Source organism: Lissotriton helveticus, chromosome 10, assembly GCF_964261635.1.
Source record: "Lissotriton helveticus chromosome 10, aLisHel1.1, whole genome shotgun sequence".
NCBI lineage: Eukaryota > Metazoa > Chordata > Amphibia > Caudata > Salamandridae > Lissotriton > Lissotriton helveticus.
This window is the reverse complement of record NC_136071.1, coordinates 1,047,657,827-1,047,679,401: the sequence shown is the minus strand read 5'-3', so window position 1 is coordinate 1,047,679,401 and position 21,575 is coordinate 1,047,657,827. Positions and strand designations below refer to the sequence as shown.

The 21,575-nt window shown below is 44.5% G+C and overlaps 1 protein-coding gene across 12 annotated transcripts in view; it reads left to right on the top strand.

Moving 5' to 3' along the window:
• The window catches only part of NEBL (nebulette), an 874,906-nt gene that overhangs the window by 507,276 nt on the left and 346,055 nt on the right, over positions 1-21,575 (top strand). For 10 of the 12 annotated variants that reach the window (XM_078663756.1, XM_078663754.1, XM_078663752.1 and 7 more), the window contains 2 exons: positions 9,317-9,412; positions 12,419-12,526. The exons of the other annotated variants lie outside the window; for them this stretch is intronic. In XM_078663756.1, the coding sequence (XP_078519882.1) occupies positions 12,470-12,526 (57 nt within the window). In that variant the 5' untranslated portion in view covers positions 9,317-9,412; positions 12,419-12,469. The remainder of the gene's footprint in view (positions 1-9,316; positions 9,413-12,418; positions 12,527-21,575) is intronic. 12 annotated transcript variants of the gene reach the window in all.

Here is a 21,575-nt window from a genome sequence, read left to right as displayed (position 1 = left end):
ATCAGTGATTGAACATCCGAGGCACCTGAAGGGGGATGGAGGAGATTGCCGATGTGGGGAGGCAGGGTAGAGGGGTTAAGATTCTTCATGTCTCTTTTCCAAGTTTTGGATTTGATTGGTTGAGCAGGGTTAGGTTTAACTTTTTCATTGATAAAGAAGGTGATAATGTGGTGATCTGACCAATCGCAGGGTAGAATCGCCTCCAGTTGTGTAGAGTTCTCTTTGGCAATGATGAGATCGAGTATCGAGCCTTTGTCGTGTGTTGGTCTATCGCATATTTGGGTGAGGTCAAGCGCATTAAGGAGAGTTTTGAGACTATTCACCACTGTGTCTTTCTGATCGTTCCAGTGGAGATTGAAGTCACCCAGGTAGACTTGGGTGGTCTGCCGACCGGCATTGGACGTGATCATGTCCATGAGTTGTTGGGTGAATATGAGATTGTCACCAGGCGGGTGAAAGATGAGATGTAAAGCACAAACTTGTTTGCCTTCGCTGGTGATGTCGAGGCCGAGGAGTTCACAGGAGGAAAGGGAGGGGGCAGTGCCTTTAGTAACGGAGAGGTTGCTCCTAAAAATGAAAGCAATTCCCCCGCCCGTCTTGCCAGGAGACCTGTCCAGCCTAATGATGTGATAATTGGGGGGGACTAGTATGTCCATAATCGGGGTAGAGGTTTCAGTAAGCCACGTTTCCGTTAGAAAGGCTAGGTCCAGATCCCTAGCTGAGACGAGATCAGCGATGTCGGAGGAGTGTCTCTGGGCTGATCTGCAGTTGAGTAGGATGCATTTGAGTTTGGGAGAGAGAAGGGTGGTCGAGCTTTCTAGTGTGAGGGGAACTTTTCTGAGGTTGTTAGGGACGGAACCTCTGTTGTTGAGTGTTGGGAGCCTCAGAGGGTTTGTAAGAAATGTGGGTATGGGGATGTGTGTGTTGGATATGTGTTTTACCGGACCTGGGCCATAAGAGCGTAGGAGAGAGCATAGGTCGCGGTCACATAGGTTGTGTTCACATAAAACACACACACATTCAATTCAATTGCCTTATTAAATAAAGCCCTAAAATTGCAAACATGTTTCAACTTTTTTAAAGCTTGGAAAGCTCAGCTATAATAACCGAAGTAAATATGAGTTGCCACTTTTGAGATGCAAAACATCTGCCCTTCAAGCTCATCCGCTTGGACACTGATATCACATTTCTCAATTTTAATGTAAACAGGCTAAAGTTCTCGTGTTCAAACGTTACCACAATTTGCTAAGATTTATTTATTTATCTACAATCAGGGTGCGATTCCATATAGAAGAAGCTTTTACTGTAGCCTTATAGCCCGCTGCCGCAGGCTTTACTGGTTCTTAATGGTCCTGAATCCGAATTATAGGCCTGAGCCGCAGGTGAGGCCATATAACGACATATAGGGCCTATAACAACAGATATAGCCTGAGGAAGGCTATTTTAAAGGTATTTGAACATTCCACCCACTAAGGCTAGAATGTTCTAGATTAAAAAGGGAGAAACAGAAAGACAAACAGTGGAATATTGGAGATCTGGGCTTATAACAGCCATTCTAAGCCCAGAACTACTCCATTTTTTAATTTTTTTAAAACTTAGATTTAACTCCCCCCCCCCGAAAAACCTGTGAAAATAACGATGTATGGTTTACTGCGCTAACTATAGCTTGCGCCTCCGCCATTCACTGTTTATGACCTCACATTTTACTTCACTCAGGACATGTTAAATTATATAACTGATGGCATCTTTGATGACACTTCAAATGATTACACTGATGACATCATCCATTGAATCTGACAGTTTGCTAGATGCTTTTCAACATAGAAGATAGATATTCAGCAGGGACACCTACACTTAATTTTCTATCACCCCTTTAGTGCTAATGGTCTTAACCTTTTTTTAATATGCAATACATAGAGCACATCTGTGTAATCACCCACATTTAGTGGATATTAGGATCTTTCTTTTATTCGTATTTAGGTGAGTAAGAAAGTAATGGCTTTTCAGACATTATTCCGATCGTCCTCTAATTAAACCTTGAATATCGTTCAAAAACCATGTTTGGTTATTATTTATCTCAATGAGATGTGCCTTTTTAAGTACTTCATCTGACATAGAATGTTAAGAGTTCACATCTGTATATTATAGTCAATAATAAGGCCTGTACAATCAGGCCCTATGGACAACCCTCTATTTTAAAAAAAAATATATTTTTATTATTTTTATCCACAACTAGCGTACAAGATGACCAAACCAAATTACACAAGTGGGTAGTCTCGTCAGAGCACAGGCTGCAATAACTTGACTCGCTACAGTGCAATCAAAGCAGAACATTCAAACAATCCTTAAGAGCCTGCCCATAGCACGAATCGTTCCTCATGAACATAAGGATATTCCTGTATATCCTGTACATCGCACCATAAGGTCTCAGCATAATTAGGTCAACCTGCACTACCCCTCATCCCCCATCCCATCTCACCGGCGTGTCAATCAATTCTACTCAGTGCAACAAGTCGTTAAAGTAAAATAACTGAACATTGTCATGGTACCAGTCATGCAGCCATACGTAATCTTGTGACTATATCAGAAGTGGGGGGAAACCTTTTCCATGTCTCTCCACATTGCTGTTGTTGGACCGTTACACTACAATCCGTCATTCCCCACAGGTGCACTCAGCTCCGAATCAGCGTCCGTCCCATCCATTCTTAGTTCTGCAACCAAAGCTTCCCATGCCCGCGCTGCTTCTAGTGCCTTATCATTGTGTGATTTTTGGGCCTGCTGCATCCGAATCACACTCTCACTCCCCGCCCATATAAGCAGAGCAGCCCTCCATCTAATGAAACTGGCCCCCCGGGGTCTTCCAATGGGACGTAATTTCTCTCTTGGCCAACACCAACCCCAAGTCCAGGAACTTGCTCGTCAGTTTTGTCTTGCTAGTGTGGGGAAACCAATGTAAAAGACAGGTTCCTTTATCCGGATTAATCTGTCATTCCGTAATATCCTTTAATACTGTGACAATGTCCTCCCAATAAGTGCCCAACTGCGGACAATCCCACAGCATGTGCAGAAGGCCCGCATCCCTCAACCTGCAGCGGGGGCAGTGCCCAGTATCTACCTGAAAGTATTGATTAATCTTCTCTGGAGTAAGGTACGCCCTATGCAGTACAAAGAAATGAACTAATTGAAATCTAGCATTCCTAGTGCCCTTCCATGCCCTCCTAACTATTTGCGTCCAGGCCAAGTCCGGTATTTCCTTATCCATATCTGCTTCCCAGTGTGATCGTAGTCTCTGCAGTGGCGACAGCCCTTCCTCAATCATTCGCCTATATAAACAGGTTACTGCCTTGAATGTACCCGCCGCCATCGTTACATATTGGCATGCAGCACTCACTGGTGGTTCTAACAGGCCCGTCCCCCAGTATTTCTGAATGGCGGTAACCAAGGCCGTATGGATTAACTAATGACCCCGTGGCAGTCCAAATCTCTCCTGCAGTTTGTCATAAGACAAGAGAACGCCCTCGCTATACAGGTCCCCCACTACCTGCAGCCCAAGCTCCTCCCATGTCGCAAGGGCCGACCAATCTCCCCCAATACGGAAGTGCCGTACACATGCCCAGGGGTATCTCTGGGGCATAAGGGCATTCCACTCCTATCTTGCTATGGTACCTTTTCCAACAAAGTCTCAGAGTGCGTTCCTCCATAGTTAATGAATCCATCCTTAGCTTTTGTTGCAAGATCACAAAGGACAAGACGTGCCGTGCCACCTCTGGTTCAAATTGACATTCAGGTCCCCTAAACTCCCGCGCCACTGCCTGGGTGAGCCCCTGGAACTGCGCAGCCAGGTATTACAGTTCAAAATCTGGGACAGCAAGTCCCCCCTCTGCCCTGGGCCGCATCAGGGTGTCCAACGCCACCCTTCTCCGTCCAGTTCCCCAGAGAAAACCGGTCATCATAGAACGGAGTTGACGAAAGAGGGCTACGGGTATCCACATCGGCAATGTACGGAAGAAATAAAGCAGACGAGGAAGTGGCACCATCTTCAGCAACGCCGCTCGGCCCACCATCGACAGTGGCAACGTTCCCCAGAATTGCATGCTACTCCTAAGCCCTCTTATAGCTCTTCCAATATTTCCATCAAGTAGGTCTTCCTGGGTATAGTAAACATGTGTCCCCAAGTAAGAGAGGAAATGAGGCTCCCATGTGACATCATGCACGTTCGCAGGTAGGTCACGTGCCCAGGACACATGTGCCCGGGACACAGGGAAAAGGCAAGTCTTCCCCCAATTTACCCTCAAGCCAGAGATGTCTCCGAACCTACGGAGGAGAGCACGAGCCCCCCTCCAATGCCTCCCCATCATCCTCTAGGAACATCAATAGGTCATCCGCATATAGTGATATGAAGTGCGTCTGACCACGGAGCCTCCGGCCCTGAACCGCCCTACCCAATCGAGCGCAAGTTGCTAATGGTTCTATAGCCAGAGCAAATAACAGAGGGGAGAGCGGGCAACCCTGTCGGGTGCTTCGCACTACTGGGTACGAGGAGGAGATGATCGTTCCCACCTTTACTCTAGCGCTGACTGACGAATACAAAATTTCAGTCCAGCGGACATATCCCTCTCCCAGCCCAAAAGCCCTCATAACTGCGAACAAATAGGGCCACTCCAAGCTATCAAATGCTTTCGCTATATCCACTGAATGGACCACCGCCCGATTGTCGGCCCCATGGTCTCCGCTCAAAATTCGTATCAACTTACGTATACTACCGGCCGTATTGCGGGTAGGGATGAAACCAGCCTTATCAGGGTATACCAAGTGTAACATGTGCGGGAGTAATCGGGCGGCCAGGATACGAATCAAAATTTTATAATCAGTGGTAAGCATGGATAGGGGACGGTACCCAGAAGGGTCCGTTAGGGCTTTCCCCGGTTTAAGCAAAGGGATAATAATGCTTCCCTAGTCGAGGATGGCAGCATCCCCAGTTGGCCTGCCTCCCTAAACATCGATAGCAGCCTAGGTGCAAGGATGTCGACATAAGCCGAGTAAAACTCGATGGGCAGACCATCAGCCCCCGGAGTTTTGTTCCAGGACAGTTGTTTTATAGCGCACCGGACTTCCGCAAGCGTAATATCACAGCCGAGAGACTCCGCCTGCTCCTCGTCCAAGGTGGGCAACTCTAGGTGTTCCAAGAAAGCCTGTATCTCCGCTTCCCCTGCCTGTAACTGGCTACTATATAAATCAGCATAGTAATCTCGAAAGCGATCATTTATTTGATGTTGGGTATACACCAACCGTCCCAGTGGGGACTCCAATGCCAGTATAGGGACACATTTAGGGTGGGGGTTGGCCAGCCACGCCAGTAAGGTACCCGTCTTGTCCCGCTCAGCGTGTGCTCGGGCCAAATAAGCCCTATGGTCAAAACAGCGCAATCGTTCCGCTACCGCTGCTACCTTTTCCCTCAATTCCATGACCTCCTCCCGTTTTTCAGGGTTAGTAGAGTGCTCTTGTTCAGCTCCCCTAAGATTTTCCTCCGCTGTGTCTATTTCTTGCGACAGCGTTTTCCTCACTCCCACCCAATTGGCTATGCAGAATCCGCGAACCACTCCCAGAACTACTCCATTGTCTTCAATTGAGCACTCAACATTCCAATGTTCTTGTTAGACCTGGCATCCTTGGCGTGGTTTTCCCTGAAGTTTTTGCCTCTACCTCCTTTGTTTTTGATGCTCTGCTGTATTTCGTTTTTTCTGGCTTAGATGCTTTGGGCACTTTTCCACTGCTGATCAGTGTCAAAGTGCAAGTGCTCCCTGTGTAGATTGATATTGTGATTGGTTCTCTCTGATTGGCATATTTGTTTTACCAGTAGGTCCCTAGTAAAGTGCACTGAGTGTGCCAGGGCTGGTAACTCAAATGCTACTACTGGGCTTGCAGCACTGATTGTGCCACCAACATGAGTAGCCCTGAAAAGAGGTCTCAGGCCTGCCACCGCAGTGCCTGTGCACAGTTTGTGAACTGCCATGTCGACCTGGCAAGTGCACCCACTTGCCAGGCCCTAACCTTCCCTTTCCTTGCACATAAGACACCCTTAAGGTAGGCCAAAGGTAACCCCCTGGGCAGGGTGCAGTGTATGTGAAAGGTAGGACATGTACTGGTGTGTGTAACATGTCCTGATAGTGAAATACTGCCAATTTCGTTTTTCACTATTGATAGGCTATCTTGCCAATATGACAGAATGGCATATCTTCCCATAGCGATAAGATAGGATATTGGAGTCTGGTATCCCTGAACTCAGAATTTAATAACACATCTTTTAGTAAGGATGGTTTTTAAATTACGTGTTTGAAAATAACACTTTTAGAAAGTGGCTATTTTCTTTTCCAACCTTTCTGTGTGCCTCTGCCTGTTTCTGAAATGACTGTCTGGTTTCAGTGTGACAGAGACAGAGGATGTGTATTCCCTGTAAACAGCCTCTAAGGGGGTTGAGGTGTGCCTGGCCCTTCTAGGATGACCCAGCCCTGACCCTGACCTTAATAGGCCTGATCTGCATTTGGAGTGGTGGGAGGAGTAGCACCTCTACCTGTATAGGGTTATGCCTGCCTCCCACAGTGCTGGTTCTGCCCCCCTGTGGTGTGTCTGGGTCCAAGGCTCACACTGGAAAAGGATGTTATTGTGCACATGCAGAGTGCCCCCAGAACTGTTTTGGAGCAGGCCCAGAGCCCCTTGCATAAAGGGATCAAATATATTTTGGGGTATAAGTATCAGACCTAAAACCCCTGAACTTTAGACTACTTCTGGAATCAAGAGGAACCTTTGCTGAGGAGAAGAGCTGAAGAAACCGAGGAGAAGTACTGCCCTTGCTCTGTGTCTGGGTTTGGCCTGCAGTTGCTGTTTCAGCCAAAGAAAGGAGAAGGACTTCGCTGTGTGCTGTGTCCCCTGCTTGAAGAAAGTCTCCAAGGGCTTGAAGAAGAGCTTGCCTCCTGCTTTGAAGTCTCAGGGACAAAAAGACTTCATCCCCAGCTCCCCCGAACTTCATTGCTGTGAGTTCTGACCTGCCAGGAGGTGCAAGTAACTGTGTTGGGCCTTGGAGGTTGTTTCTGCTGTTGGGAGCTGGAAGAAACCCAAGAGAAGTAAGAAACCATGTTTCCGATGCCGTCAATGCTGCCACTGTGACATCACGACCAGCACCGGGACTGGGGAGCCGCTCGCGAAGTGAACAAAGCATTGCCCAGCCTGCTCCTCAGCTCCTATGCCCTCCGATGACAGCCGACGCCAGCAGTGACTGACCGTGACCCACACCAGTGCTCGCATCGACTCCGTCCTTGCCAGCACCTGTATCTTGTTATCGCGGGGCGATAACCGCTGAGGGTGACTCGAGAAACTTGCCGGAGTCGCATCATCACCGGAGCTGACATTGGCCATCTCCGACGCCGTGCATCGTCACTGACTTCATTTCCAAGGTACTGTTGTTTCGGGGTCTGTGTGACTCCGTGCCCAATGCCGCGATCCCCGTGGGCGGCGCCGTACTTTGGATTTTGTGCTGTCCTGATGTCACAATAGCCCCAATTGGTGCTATTTGATTTCAAGAAGCCTATTTTTGCAATAGGCTTTTTTAAAGACATTTTCCTGAGTATCTGTATGTTGGACTTTTGTCGTTTTGGTCTTGTTTAGTTTAGATAAAGATACTTAATTTTTCTAAACTGCTCTGGTGTCCATTTGTGGTCTTTTCACTGTATTACTGTGAGTGTTGGTACACATACTTTACACATTGCCTTTGGGATAATCCTGTGTGCTCGTGCCAAGCTACCAAGGGGGTGAGCCAGGGTTATCTAAAGAGTGTATCCACCTTACCCTGAGTAGAAGCAAGGGTTCCTATTTGGACAAAGGTACCTAACTCTGCCAACTAGAGATCCCTATTTCTAACAGTTCTAATTTAGAATATATCACCAGCAAACAAACAAGAGCATCTGATAACCTCTCCAATATTATTAAACTTTAAATGTTTAATGTAAAAAGAATGTTCTTTATTTTCCTGATGTCACAGGTGTTGCGGAACATCTCCCTCCCATGCTGTAAAATGTGTAGCTAACAAGCAGAACTAGATGGACGCTCTTACTTTGGAACGCAACGAGATTGTTCACTACCATGTCTGCTGCAAGGTCCCTAATTTTGATGCATGACAATGGCTACCTTTATGTTTCCCATATGGAATCGGTTTTAGGTATTCCAGTTTATGAATTCAATATGAAGTGTACCCCACTGATGAAAGGCCCCTTTATCAGAAGTACATTGGGACGTAATTCAAGCTTTACATTGTTAACATTGAGCAGGGTTCGAAAGGCAGGTAACAATTGCATTGTAATGCATTTTCAACTTGTGAATGCCTCCTTTGTGTATATGTGAAGCAAGAACTAACATCACAGGAAGACTTGAAATTCATTTTAGATAGGAAACCTAAGGTAAAGTTTACATGACAAACCACCATCTTGTAACAGGTTCTTCATGAACTAGACCATGATGCTTTTCTCAGAACAATGGTGTCAGTTTGTGATGCGAAGAAGGAATACATGTATGCATCCTTTTCCCACTTGTCGGCTCCTTAGCCACCTTTCCTGACCAACGCTTTCAGCTGATCATGGAACAGCCCTCACCTAATGTTCTATTTGTTACATTAAGAGGAAGTTCGAGGTGTGGCTTTTAAAAGAGAACTTAAAATGCTGGTATTAAAGGGCAGTAGAGTGTGGCTTTCTCCAAGAAACGGCCTCACTTTGCGTAGTAAGGACAGTGATGAGTAAGCATAGAACTGTGTGTAATGAGGGTTATTTTTAAGTAATTTACACGTGTCATTATTTATGAAGTCATTCTGTTCAGGGCATGCACATGCACTGAACAGAATTTGCATGCTATACACGTTCCAAAGTGTTGTACTTCTTATCTCTGGGATGTAGTACATTTGGAATTGTGGCTACTTTGAAGTACCATTTGTGCCACTTATGAGGGAAACCATTATAAGTGAGTAAGCTACCCACTGGTCTTTTTTAAATACATTTTATTGTGGCTAAAAATGTTTTGCTTCACGTCTACAGACCATACACTGGCAAAGCCTAAGAAAAAACAGTAGCAATTCTCACAAGTAGTTACATAATATAAAGTGTAGCTGCATATTCTACTACCTAATTGTAAAATGCCCATAGTTTTACATTGCATTGTACTGGTACTATCTAATCGATGAATACATTATGAAAACATAGCTTGCAAATAGATAAAGCATAATTTCATGAGTGTTTGAGATTATCACATTATTTCAATTATATTTTCTCTTCAGAAATGTTACAGGGAACAGTATGAAAAATCGAAAGGCAAGTGCCTCTTTGTACCAGATACCCTACATCTGAGAAATGTATCGGATGCTATTTCAGAGGTGAGTAATGGAAGTTATTGTTATATTTTCATTTTCAACATATCCTAAATGACCATGTGGACTAAAGGTTAGTAATGTGTCTAGGGCACTACAAAACATGAAAGCTCTTCTAAATCCAAATGTACTTCACTTTTCCTGACTGACCTGAATAAGGATTCTGATGGTGTTCCACAAACATAGACTTAAAGCCATATAGCAGAGACTTTGCTGTCTTCTTGATTTGATAACAACATTTCCATCTGGATGAACCATATTGAGTAGAGAGGCTTCAGTCAACTTTATGCTTCTCTGCCCAAGTGAGTGATTCAATTTCTCATTCTGCTGCCTGCCTCATACCTGCATATCACTATGGAATGTCATGTTGAAATTGCATCCAGTGGAGGAGGATGGCTTCATGAACCCCCACTGTTGGGTGAGACAATCTCACCAGCTTCATTGTGCCTTATCTAAAGGGAGGTGTCAACCGAAAAGTAAACATCACCAATTTTTGAAATAAGGCCCTAAGTTCTAACACCACTCAATACTACTCATCATTAATTTACAAATATATACAAGATAGCAGGTAAAAATACCTATGGTGACATCCTCCTAACAGCTAACACCCCTAGCGAGCAATGAAACTAAAGACCAAAATACACCTTCAATCACTGGGCACAATATAATGAGGTGTAGTTATCAAAAGAGAGTCATACTGGCTTTGCAAGGGTGTCACCACATTAATAAAAGCAGAAATATGTAATTATAAACCGATACAACACCATTAAAATAACTTACAATGATGTTCATTAATATCTGTAATGATTGACTGCACAAGGAAAGTTGAGTTGTGCTTACTAAAGCATGCTCTAATTGCCAGGTGCCACTTGCAGGGCACCTGGGTTAGCAGAAGCCAGGGGCTTTCTCTCTCTGTAGGTCATATTCCACCAGCTGTCAGAAGTTCCAGGAGAACCCTCCAGTGTCCCCTTCCCAGGCCAAGTGCAGTGTGAAAAGTAATTAGCACATACAGTAATTGCCCCTACTGTCTCCTCTCCAAGGAGCAGGGCTATTCACTGGCAAATGGCCCTATTGGATACAAAGATATTTAATCCTGCAGTTGGCCAGCAAAATAATTAACTTAGCCCAACAGGGAGATTCAAAGGCTAGAGTTGAATTGGGAACTGAGTCAGAGAAAAATTATCAATCTTTAATTGCCATTTCAGATATGTTGATATTAATGTCAGATTGGCATTTGATATGAATTACCATAGGATTAGTGTGTCACACTTGTCCGAAGGCCTAACTGTGAAGAAACTGTACTTTGATGCTGATTTAATCTATAATGTATATTATAGTAAAGCACTCTACACTCTGACCATAAGTCACTGTGAGGGCACAGTATTTAAATATATAGTGTGCCACCATGTTAAAGGCATTGTAGGCCGTAGACATTTAGGGGTTTCAATAGGCCAAACAGGGAGAGTAGGTCTAGACTAAACAAAAAGTATAATCACAGCACTTTTAAGGTGGGACTCACAGCCTTCCACCCCCTGTGGAAGAACCACAACAACAATGAACATAATTGCGCCTTGCAATTGCCTTAAGAAATTCGCATGTCTCTAGCATCCATCCATCCTGTGGTTTTAAATTCGTTTTGGAGATCACCCTGGATCACCCTAGCTTAAATCAAATTATACTAACAGTCTTTTAATTTGTCATCTTTTAATGTTATTTGTGTGCAATGGGGCTAATGGAGTAGGACATATACCAGTTGATTCAGAGTGAAGAAGAAAATGTTGAAAAAAGGAGTGAATACAAAAATGCCCCAATGAGCATGTGAGTGAACAATCAACATTTGCACCATTTGCTTATATCAAAAACAGTTTCCACATAGCTGTCATTCTAGCAAGTGGTCACACAACCAATCATTCACTTTTAACAGCAATTGAAATTCCAGCCAACCACTCATACCTCATATGATGGAATATAGTGACCCCAAGATGTCACCAACGAGTAATGTTTTTATTGAGAGTTTCTATTAATTCCAGTATTTTGTAATACATAAACTGTAATTAGCAACTCCTGAAGTCTTTTCTTGTCAAACAATAGAACACATGGTAGATTTGCTTCAAACATTGCTTACAAGTGCTACATCAAAGAACAGCCATATCCACAAATTCTACTCCTTCAGATAGTCAGTTTGCAAAGTATGTTTCATTTGTACATATGAGCAGATTACCAACCAATAGTATCTCTTGTAAAAGTATAACTAAAATCATACATATATATATTGGAAGTGAGAGAATTGATTTGGAGTGGCATACCCCTGTGGTCCCCAACCTAGCTGTCTGCCCAACTTTGAAACATAGTTGCTCATTTCAAAATGTTAAACACTTTGCAAGCTCTCTACTGGTAATATTTTTACCACATTATTTGGAATCAGAATACATTTTACTGTTCCTATTTCCTGTTACGTAATCTAACCTTTATGTATAGTTGTGATGCTGACTTGGCATAGTTGGTGGGAGAGAGAAGGGGAGAAATCTGTTGGGATGGGCACTTTTATATTGCCATCCCATATTTTAGTGTCTTTGTGAGATACAAAGAAGCGGTCAGATTGTATAGATATTTGGGGCTTGGAGTGGTGGACTATATTAAAGTCCAGCAATGTGCAAGAGATCTCCAGTTATTCCATGCCTGTTCATCTGGTGATGTTTGATTTTTGTTTAGCTGTACAGTGCAGGTGATGGACAGCCCTCATAGCAGATATGTTTTATGTGAATTTTAGAGGTGTAAGTTACAATTTGCTGCTGACCATGGCAAATTCTGGTTTAGTATGAACATGCAGGGGAAATTAATTGAAAGTGCTAATTTGAATGCTTGCAACCCCCCACCCACCCCATGAATGACTGTGCATGTTGTTTTTCCAAACATCAAAACCGTTCAGTTTCGCTGGGTAAAAGAAATGTAAGACCATATTTTTATCACCATACAGCCAATAACTTTTGTTGAATATTCATCTCTTTCCAGGCCAAATACAAAGAAGACAAGAAAAAACTTTCGAATTCTCTGTACAAGCAGATGCCAACTACAATTGACACTGCATTTGCAAAAGAAGTTTCACAGTATCAGAGTGAGGTAGGAACAACCTCTTTTGTAATGCGCCCACAGCAAAGCTTGCCGTGCAGTACAGGGCAGTGAAATAAGATTTCAGTACTCAAACCCTTGTTCGAACATTAATTAATGCCTTGTCCTGATGTTTTGTATTTACTTAATGTAGTAGGTACTCTTTAAGAGAAGCGACATCCCTGTAGAGCATAATGTTCCTAATGTATTCCATTTTCATAGAATAAAGTACTCTTCAAACTGCAGACAGTTCTGATTTTGGTAACTATGGTAACGCAATGTTTCTAATTTTTATCTTCCGTTAAAGATTGCTGGTCCAAATACCCTGAAGTGGCTTATATTCTTATGTTGTAAACTTTGCACTCAATGCCCCATGGAAAGAGATCCAATTCTGTATTAATATTCACCATAGAACTAAAATAGCTTTGGATGACCAAACCTGCCAAATGCATCCAGTGTTCCATCCGGGAAACAACCTTAACAACGCAGTCATTATATTGCACTACATTTACAACGCAGTCATTACATCGCAACATCCTTTACAATACATGTCACTACAACGCTGCCATTACATTGCACTACAGAGTATGTCATTACAACGCATGTCACTACAACGCAGGCATTACATCGCATGTCATTACAACGCATACCATTACAACGCATAGTACCCCTACACTATCTAACACTTACCCTACTGTTTCACCCACTGGAAGAATAGTCATTTTCACCCCTACACTATTCAACACTTACCCTACTGGTGCACCCACTAGAGTTAGAATAGTAATTGTTACCCCTACGCAATCCAACACTTACCCTACTGTTGCATCCACCAGAGTTAGAATAGTCATTTTTACCCCTGCACTATTCAACACTCACCTCAAATGCATTGTAATGGTATGATGCAATGTAATGGAATGCATTGAAAGTGTAGTTTTAAAAAATGCGTTGTAATGGCATGCGATGTAAAATTATACGTTGTAAAGGATGTTGCGATGTAAAAACTGAGTTGTAAAGGCATGCATTGTAAATGTATACATTATGTCATACATTTGTTCCATCCAGACTACAACCAATTGCAGTTAGAGTTTCTTTCATATGCAAGACCCTTGTGGGGCCTATCGAATTTGCATAACACTAGGTGTTGACCCGCGGAGGAGCAGGGGCACCAATGAAAACAAACATTTGCAATGCAATAGGTCTTGCATTGCTGAAAGTCTGAGCTATTGGTGTTGCTAATAATAATAATACCTCAATGCAGCATGCCTCGCAGAGCAGTGCATGTTCGGCCCAGGCTTGACCTAAAAACCATCATGTGCTAGGGGGGCTGGTGAAGGAGCAGTAGCGTCTTAGAATGAGATTAATTATTTTTGTAAAACCTCTCCTGCAGTATTGGACTGAGGGATTTTTTTTGTTGGTAGGTGCTGTGGTTGTTTGGAAGATTTTATTAGTAGAAGAAAGATTCTTGCACATAATACTTATTGTAAAAATGGTGATGTTATATTGTCATGCCCAAATGGAAGTTAAAATAAATGCATAATTCAAAGGTTAATGAAAGTTATGAAAAATCCTCTTTTTGAAATACCATGAAATATTTCAATGCTGAAAACGTATTGGTAAACAGTTTACGTTTACCTTTTGAATTGATTATCTGCCTGGCATGAGAATACAGATAGGTCTTACTACTGTGCTTCTACTGTTGTGATATGCACATGAGGGGGGTATTATATTTTGTGTTTGCTGGTGCGCCGACCATCAGAAATGCTGCCAGCATAGGATGTCCAGGGTACAAATGAGGTTATGTGATCTTACTTCCTTGTCCACCATTGTCATTTGTAAGGGCCTTTAGATGGTGTCACCAAAATGAATTACACATGCTATCCACTATATATTTGTTCCTTTGTGTGTAGTATTTATTTTTCTGCATAATAAAGTACTTTCTCTTTTATTAAAAAAAATAGCCTCTGACTGGACAGCAAATTATTAAGTGTTGTTTGTTGAGTTGTTCAGGTCTGAGGGGCAGATTTACAAATATTTCACACAACCCAACACAGCAACCAAATTTGTAAAGATATGGCGTTCTGCTCGTTTCCCAAGTGTTGGTGCACTGTCAGCCAGTAAAGCATCACACACCTGCCTTGTCACAACTGATCTTAAGCATTGGTTTGAAATATAGCTCCTGTGGGTAAGGCTCCCTTTACCATTTAATTAAAGGATATTTTGCTGCACCTTTCATGTTCAACAGCCATCCTTTTGAATTGCTACTGCTTATTATCAGCCTATTGAAAATGATTACCAGCATGGCTAAGTGAGTTTGTTGTTCATTGAGTAGGATATGTATGAGTTTTCCTATCAGATTTCTGTTTGGCTAAGGCTTGCGCCAAAGCCAGGCAGAAACCACCACTCTAGTCAGAGCAAGGGAGTTACACGCTGAAGATAACCCCTGCTCACTCCCTTGGTAGCTTTGCCGAGCAGTCAGGGTTATCTCAGAGGCAATGTGTAAAGCGTTTGCACAACACACACACACAGCAGATACACACTAGGCACACCACAAAGGGAACTCCACACAAGGTTATATAAAAAATAGCCTTTGTATTGTCATAAATGTGTTGTCATAAACACATTAGAAACATAATTACACATTTACACTGTGCCAACTGGCACGGGCAATATTCACAGGGGATTATATACAGGACCAGGCCAATCGGACCCTGGTCAGAACCATCAGAACAGGTAAGTAACTGCAAAGCACAACCAGTAACTACTGGTACAATAAGGACCTCAGCATGATCACATTAGCATTAGACATAAACCCACATTAGGCCCAAACTTCATCAGCATAAACACCTTATTCAATGAGCCTGCCCAGCATAAACACCTTATGAAATAACCTCCTAAGCATAAGCACCTTACACAAATAGGCATTCCCCAAAACATCATAACATGACATTAGGCATAAACACATTAGGCCCAAATCTCATTAGCATGAACACAGTACGCATTAGGTATCACCACCATAAACACATTAGTGTAGATACAGTGGGCCTAAATCATTCTTTTGGCAACACTCCTAGTAATAGACACATTACCCAATTTGGTAGAGCCTGGCTCTCTACCAATGTCCCCAAACTGCCCCCAGGCCAAATGGCCTACTCAAAGGGCTTGAATGCCCTATGTCCTAATGTCAGGGCCGGCTGCCAATGCAGAAGAAGAAAGTGCGCGGAGGCACTGGCTTCAACATTGCAGCTGCCCACTAATTGCTGGGCAACTGTGGAAAACTGTAGGCAGGTTAGATTAGGGTGTGAGAGTTGCATCAGATTTTCACATGGATGGTGTACTAAGTGATGTCATCAGTGATGTTATTTGAGATGTCATCAGTGATGTCACTGACCATGTCATGAATGATGTAATATGTGACATCATCAGCAGTGCATTGCGGGGGCGCGAGTTATAGGTAGCTGAACTAACTATAACAGCGGAATTTCTCTGCTTTTTGTACAAGTGAAATGTCCAACTAACTATAACAGTCCTGAAACCTATGTGTTTTTTCAGCAAATTTCAAAGGTTTTTTAAATGCTAATCTCTAACTATAACGTCCCTGAAACCTATGGTTTATTCAGTGAATTTCAAATGTTTTTTAAATGCTAATTTCTAACTATAACATGCCAGTCGGGTTTCCAGAGTGGTGGAGAAAGGTGAACGTGGCCTCCGAAACAACTCCTAGCAATCTCACTGTGTGGGATTTACAAGAGGTAAAAGGAGGAGTATTTAGCCCCCAACTTCAACCTTGGTGGCCAACTATCCCTTTTATTACCACCAGTAAGTCCCACACAGCAGAATTACTAACTTGTTATATCAAGGTGGGCCCCTTCCCTGCACCACTGTGCAAACGTACCCCATAGCATGTTGTAAATTGGGGGGTTAAGTCCCTTTGAATCCTGAGGGTCCCTGGGAGCCAACTAGCCCACTAGCTACCTCCAGTAAGTGCCACAGAGCTGCTTTGCACAGAGGTGGTCCGAGGCCACGGCCAGGAGGAACCACCACAAGGGCTTGCCTCCCTTCTGGAGGGCCCTGTGTGCTGGCCTCCCTAGGCCCACCTGTGCCCCCTGAACCCTGATGGAGTTAGTGCCTTATATGCATTTTATTTTTAACCAGGAGAGCAGCAGCATGCCCCCAAGTCAGGCACAGAACACCAAACATGGGGTCACAGCCCCAGCGTTTATACATCTTTTCCCTTTGTCTGCACCAGCACAGGACTTGGGGAACCAGCAGAAACTGGTTCAGGGGGGAATTGGAGCACTCTGTTTTCCAAGCTCCTCTTCCCCTTTGTCAGGTGGGGGCTCTTCATCAGACACACCACAGGGGGGCGGAGCCAGCATTCACTAGGGCAGGCATCATCCTATTCAGAGTCAAGGGATTACCCCACCCACTACTCTTAGCCCAGGTGTCCCATTCAGCCTAGCGCTGACTCACCCTGCCCCTACTGGAGCCACCCACACCTCTCAGCCACTGTAACTCACCAGCCAGACATGCAATTCACATCAGGCAGGCAGACACATAGCACACAGAAATGCCAACTTCTAAAAGTGGCATTTCTCCACCAGTCATCATAAATCTGAGCACACCATTTCGCAGCATTTATTCTCACGAGTTCATACATACTAAACTCGCCCCTTCCGCTCCTCTCATATCAGGAATTACCACGGACACACTCATCCCCAATGCATTCCTATGATAGGGCAGGCCAACCTTACCAATGTCACACAGAAAGCGCACGCACTTTACACTGGACCACAGTGCTAAAGTGCTCAGAGGCCTAAAATCACCAACACCAGTATACAGAAAAAAAGGCTAGGAAAATGCAAAAAGTTTCACGGTGAACCTGCCAAAAGGGCCAAGTCCAACAATTTCAATATGATAATTGCTCTATTTTGCGATTATCTCTTTGTATATTAGGAGTGAGAAGTTTATTAGTAGGTGCAGGTAGGTACCTACAGCTACTAATAACACCATAATCCCAAATAATGTCCAGTCAAGTCTCAATAAATTAAACCTTGCTCAACCCTTGGTAGTTTAGCTGACGAGTACTCAGACTCAATTTAATATACAGGTGTGTAAAGCATTTATTATCATCAAAACACTAAATAAGTAAGTCACAAAATACAATAAAAATCCAGCACCACTTACTAAAACTTGAAACTATTTCTATCTTTAAAATGACAACAAAACAACAAAAATCCAGCGTAGGGGACAAGAGGTATACATTTTTAAATATTAAATGCAAAAGCTTGCATTCTAGTGCTTCAAAGGTGAAAACGCCAACTGCTGCTATCTGGTCGCTCTGCAAAAGGACCAAGTAAAAGTTTTAGACCAACCATGATGGAGTGTGGGTCGGCTACAAGGAGTGGTAGGGCCCGATCAAATTTTTACCTTCTGACTTGCTAACTTTTTGGGAGGTTTTTCTCTTGATGTCAAGCAATCTGCTATGTCTACCCAGATTTCAGTTGACGATGGTGGCCTGCTGCAGCACGAAGTCTCGGTGAGTCCTGGAAGTCTTTGTCTTGGCTGTCAATGTCGAAGAGCTCTGTGGCTTTCAGCAGGGCCGTGTCGTGATTCAACATAGCCGGCTTAACTCTTGTCGTCAAGGTCGATGGACCTATGGAGCATTGTTCAAAAAGTTGTCCAAAAGATTCCAAACTTTCAGAACTTCTTTAAAAAAAAGTACTTTTTAGGGTCTGCAACACCAGCCAGGGGTCAAGAAGCTCTGATTTGTCTCTTGGAGGTTTGCAACTACAATACCCACAGTGCACCAGGTCAAATCCAGTAAAATCCAGGTGAAGCTGGTCAACTGTGTTTGTCCTTGTTGAAGGTGATGCAGGTGACTTCTTCAAGCACTTTTTTTCCAGTTGCTGATCAGGGTGTCCACTCCTTGATCCTTTAGGACAGGCAACATCCTCTTTAGTGAAGCCTTGAGAGTGCAACAGGTGCAGTCCTTATAAGTGCAATCCTCTCTTTGCGCAGTCCCAATGGTCCAGCAGGGCAGATCTTCTTCTCTAGATGTTTCCAAGCAGGGATCTGAGGCGCTGTGCAGCTCTATCATATATATACCAAGTTCTGGTCTGGCAAGAGGGGGGCACCCCCGACCAATGGAGTTCAAGTTGCCACCCTCTGGTATGACCATTTCCTTCGTATATCATATTTATGGCCCATAATGTACAAATCAAAATAGAGAAAATCTCTCCTGTGAAGTCAGGTCTGGCTAACCCAACCCACAGGTGTGGCTAACTTTTCCCTACACTCCCCTTCTAGGCCCTCTCCTAATCTAATTAGAGGGCTCCCATCTTGCAGGGGTTGCAGGAAATGAGGGTGAGTCGGGTTCCTGTGCTACCTGTGCTTCTCCCTTTGAAGCCCAATTTGACTACCCAGCCCTCTTCCTGTCCTGGCATCTGCAGGATGCTGATCTTCTCTCGCCAGATGGTTGCATTGTTTAAGCCCAGGCCACTTCACATCTAATCAGGAGCTGCTTGGCTCAGCTTTCTACGGCTGACCAATCAGAAGAGGCTGCAACATAACAGCTTTAGGTAAATTCAGGGAAGGAAGTTATAAATCTACTTTCCTGAAATAGTTATAACAAATCAGACTTTGGAAAGTTGTTGGATTTATTGTTACTAATATTTTGATACTTTGAATTATTGTTCTAGCTCACTCTCTTTTAAATGCTAGACTGTATTAAAGTTTAATAATGTGTTCCCATGTTAGCCTATGAAGCTAGCAACACTACAATGGCGACAAATAAAATTGGAAGTTTTTCCCCTCACCAGGGCATATGTGCCATATTTTATCATGACCCTGCTTTTAATCAGAAGGCACCCTACGCTTGGGCCCCTATGGCTGACTCTATGAGTGATTTATATGTAATAAAAAGGTAGTTATAGACTTTGAAAGTACTTTTAATTCCTACGTCGAATTTGGACTTAGTTTTATTTTAAAACCAGCATGCAATGTTGGGCTGGCTTTAAAATGACCGCAGACACCACAACAGTGCACACGTAAGTACATTAAATCCACTGGGGGTCTCTAAACCTACATTCCCTAGCATAGAATAAGGACTTACAGGTAGGTTGTCTGAACCACTTGTAATTACACCTAATTACTGTTAGAATTGGGGGTCTCTGGTTGGCGCAAGTTTTCACTTGTGACAAGCAGGGACCCCCTCCTCTAAGTCAGCGTGAAGGATGACCCCTTTAGAATTACCCTTGCTCACCCTCTAGGCGCGTGGCGTGAGCAGCCAAGGCTAATCTTCAGGCGTTATTGGGTTAAGCATTTGTAATCCCACACACAATAAATATATCAATCCCCCCACAAATGGACACCAGGCTGTGGTTATGTAAAAATACGTCTTCTTTATGTAAAAATATATCTATGCAGGTAAGAATTTATCACAAGACCAATATAACGTTTTTAACTAAGCCACAAGGGTGTCAAATAATGGCAAGTTCTCTCTTGGATGGTACGCTGCTTACTTCTAGTCTCTTTTGCTTAAAAGAATAGTTCTCTTAGTTCCTTGTTTGTTTTAAACTGATTTAAGCAGGTTTCCACACCTCATGTGCCTCACAAACTTAGTCATACACTTGGTAGCGCTTCGGGGCACTTCGAACGGGTGAAGTCCCGGCCCCCCTTCCAATGCTCACGCCTCTCGCGTGAGCTGGGGTACGCGACGTACCGCTTCCGACAACGAGGCGTATGGGGCTGTCACACGGTCGCGCACCAGTTACCAATGTACTTCGAGGCTCGAGTGCGCTTCAGGTTGGCAAGGCACTTTCAGGTTAAGAGGCACGTCAAGTCTCAACTGTGCTTCGGGTTGACAAAGTGAAGCGTACAGTCTTGACAGGGGGTGAGACGTACCTGAACCACTGGTGCGATGCACAGGGCCACGGGGAAAGAAGAACATTGCGGGCCCCGAGCCCGAGACAAGCCCTGTGCGCTGAAGTGGTTGGTACGGTTCGTGGAGGGGGGGGGCTCCGGACCACGCGGCGTACTCAGCGAGTGTGCGGTAGTCACGGAGAGTGCTTCGGGGTCTTCTCACAGCCGGCTGATCTCCGATAGGCGGGGTGCAGCACGGGAGCCCTCAGTACGGTCCGTACCGGGGGAGGATCCCTTCAGGATGCGGCGCGGCCTCTCTGTGGACGAAAGGGCAAAGCGGGGTGGCCGGGTGCAATGTCATGCACGGGCGGCCGTCCAGGCTGTAGGCTGCTCTCGGGTCCTTGATTCCGGTGGGAGGGGCGAGGGAGCGCTCAGGCACTCCAGTAACAGGCGGGGGCAGAGGAACGGCCGGCCTTAACCCGAGGGCAGAGAGCGACTCTGAACAGAGCAAGGCTCTCATGGGCAAGCAGGCAAGCGGGCTCCCTGGTGCCACGGCCCTAGGAGGGGGCGAGAGGGCGCAGACTTCACCTCCGGCGGGAAGAGATACTCGGCCTTAGATTTCAGACGAGCCAAAGCACAGCAGAACCCACTGGTCCTGGGTTCAGATCAGGGGGCAAGCTCAATCAAGCCCTTGGAGAAAGTTTCAAGCACAAGTCAGCAAAATCTTTTCAATAAGTCTTCTCCTCTCCTTCCTCAGCAAGGCAGACAGCAGGCCAGTCCTTCCAGCTTCTTCTTCTCCTTCTAGTTGGGCAGAGGTTCGTTGTGGGAAACAGGATCTAGTTTCTTGGGAGCAGGGCTCCTATATTTATACTCAGTTTTGTTTGTTCTTTCAGGCCAGGGGGGCCTTTGCATAGCCTCATTCAGTTTTGAAGCACTCTGTTGTGCTGTTCCTGGCTTTTCCCTTCAGTGTGAGTGGCAGGCACATCAGACGCTCCGCAAGAGGTGGAGCCAGCATTGTGATGACAGGGGCAGCCAGGAGTACTCTGTTGACAATCCTCCCTCTTCCTGGGCCAGGTGTCGGGCTGAGTCATCAGTCGCTCCCCAGGAGGTGGAGCCAGCATTGTGGTGGCAGAGCACAGCCCTATTCAGAGTCCAGGGGCACTCCCACCTCCCACCAAGGGGTAATCCTTGCATTCACCAC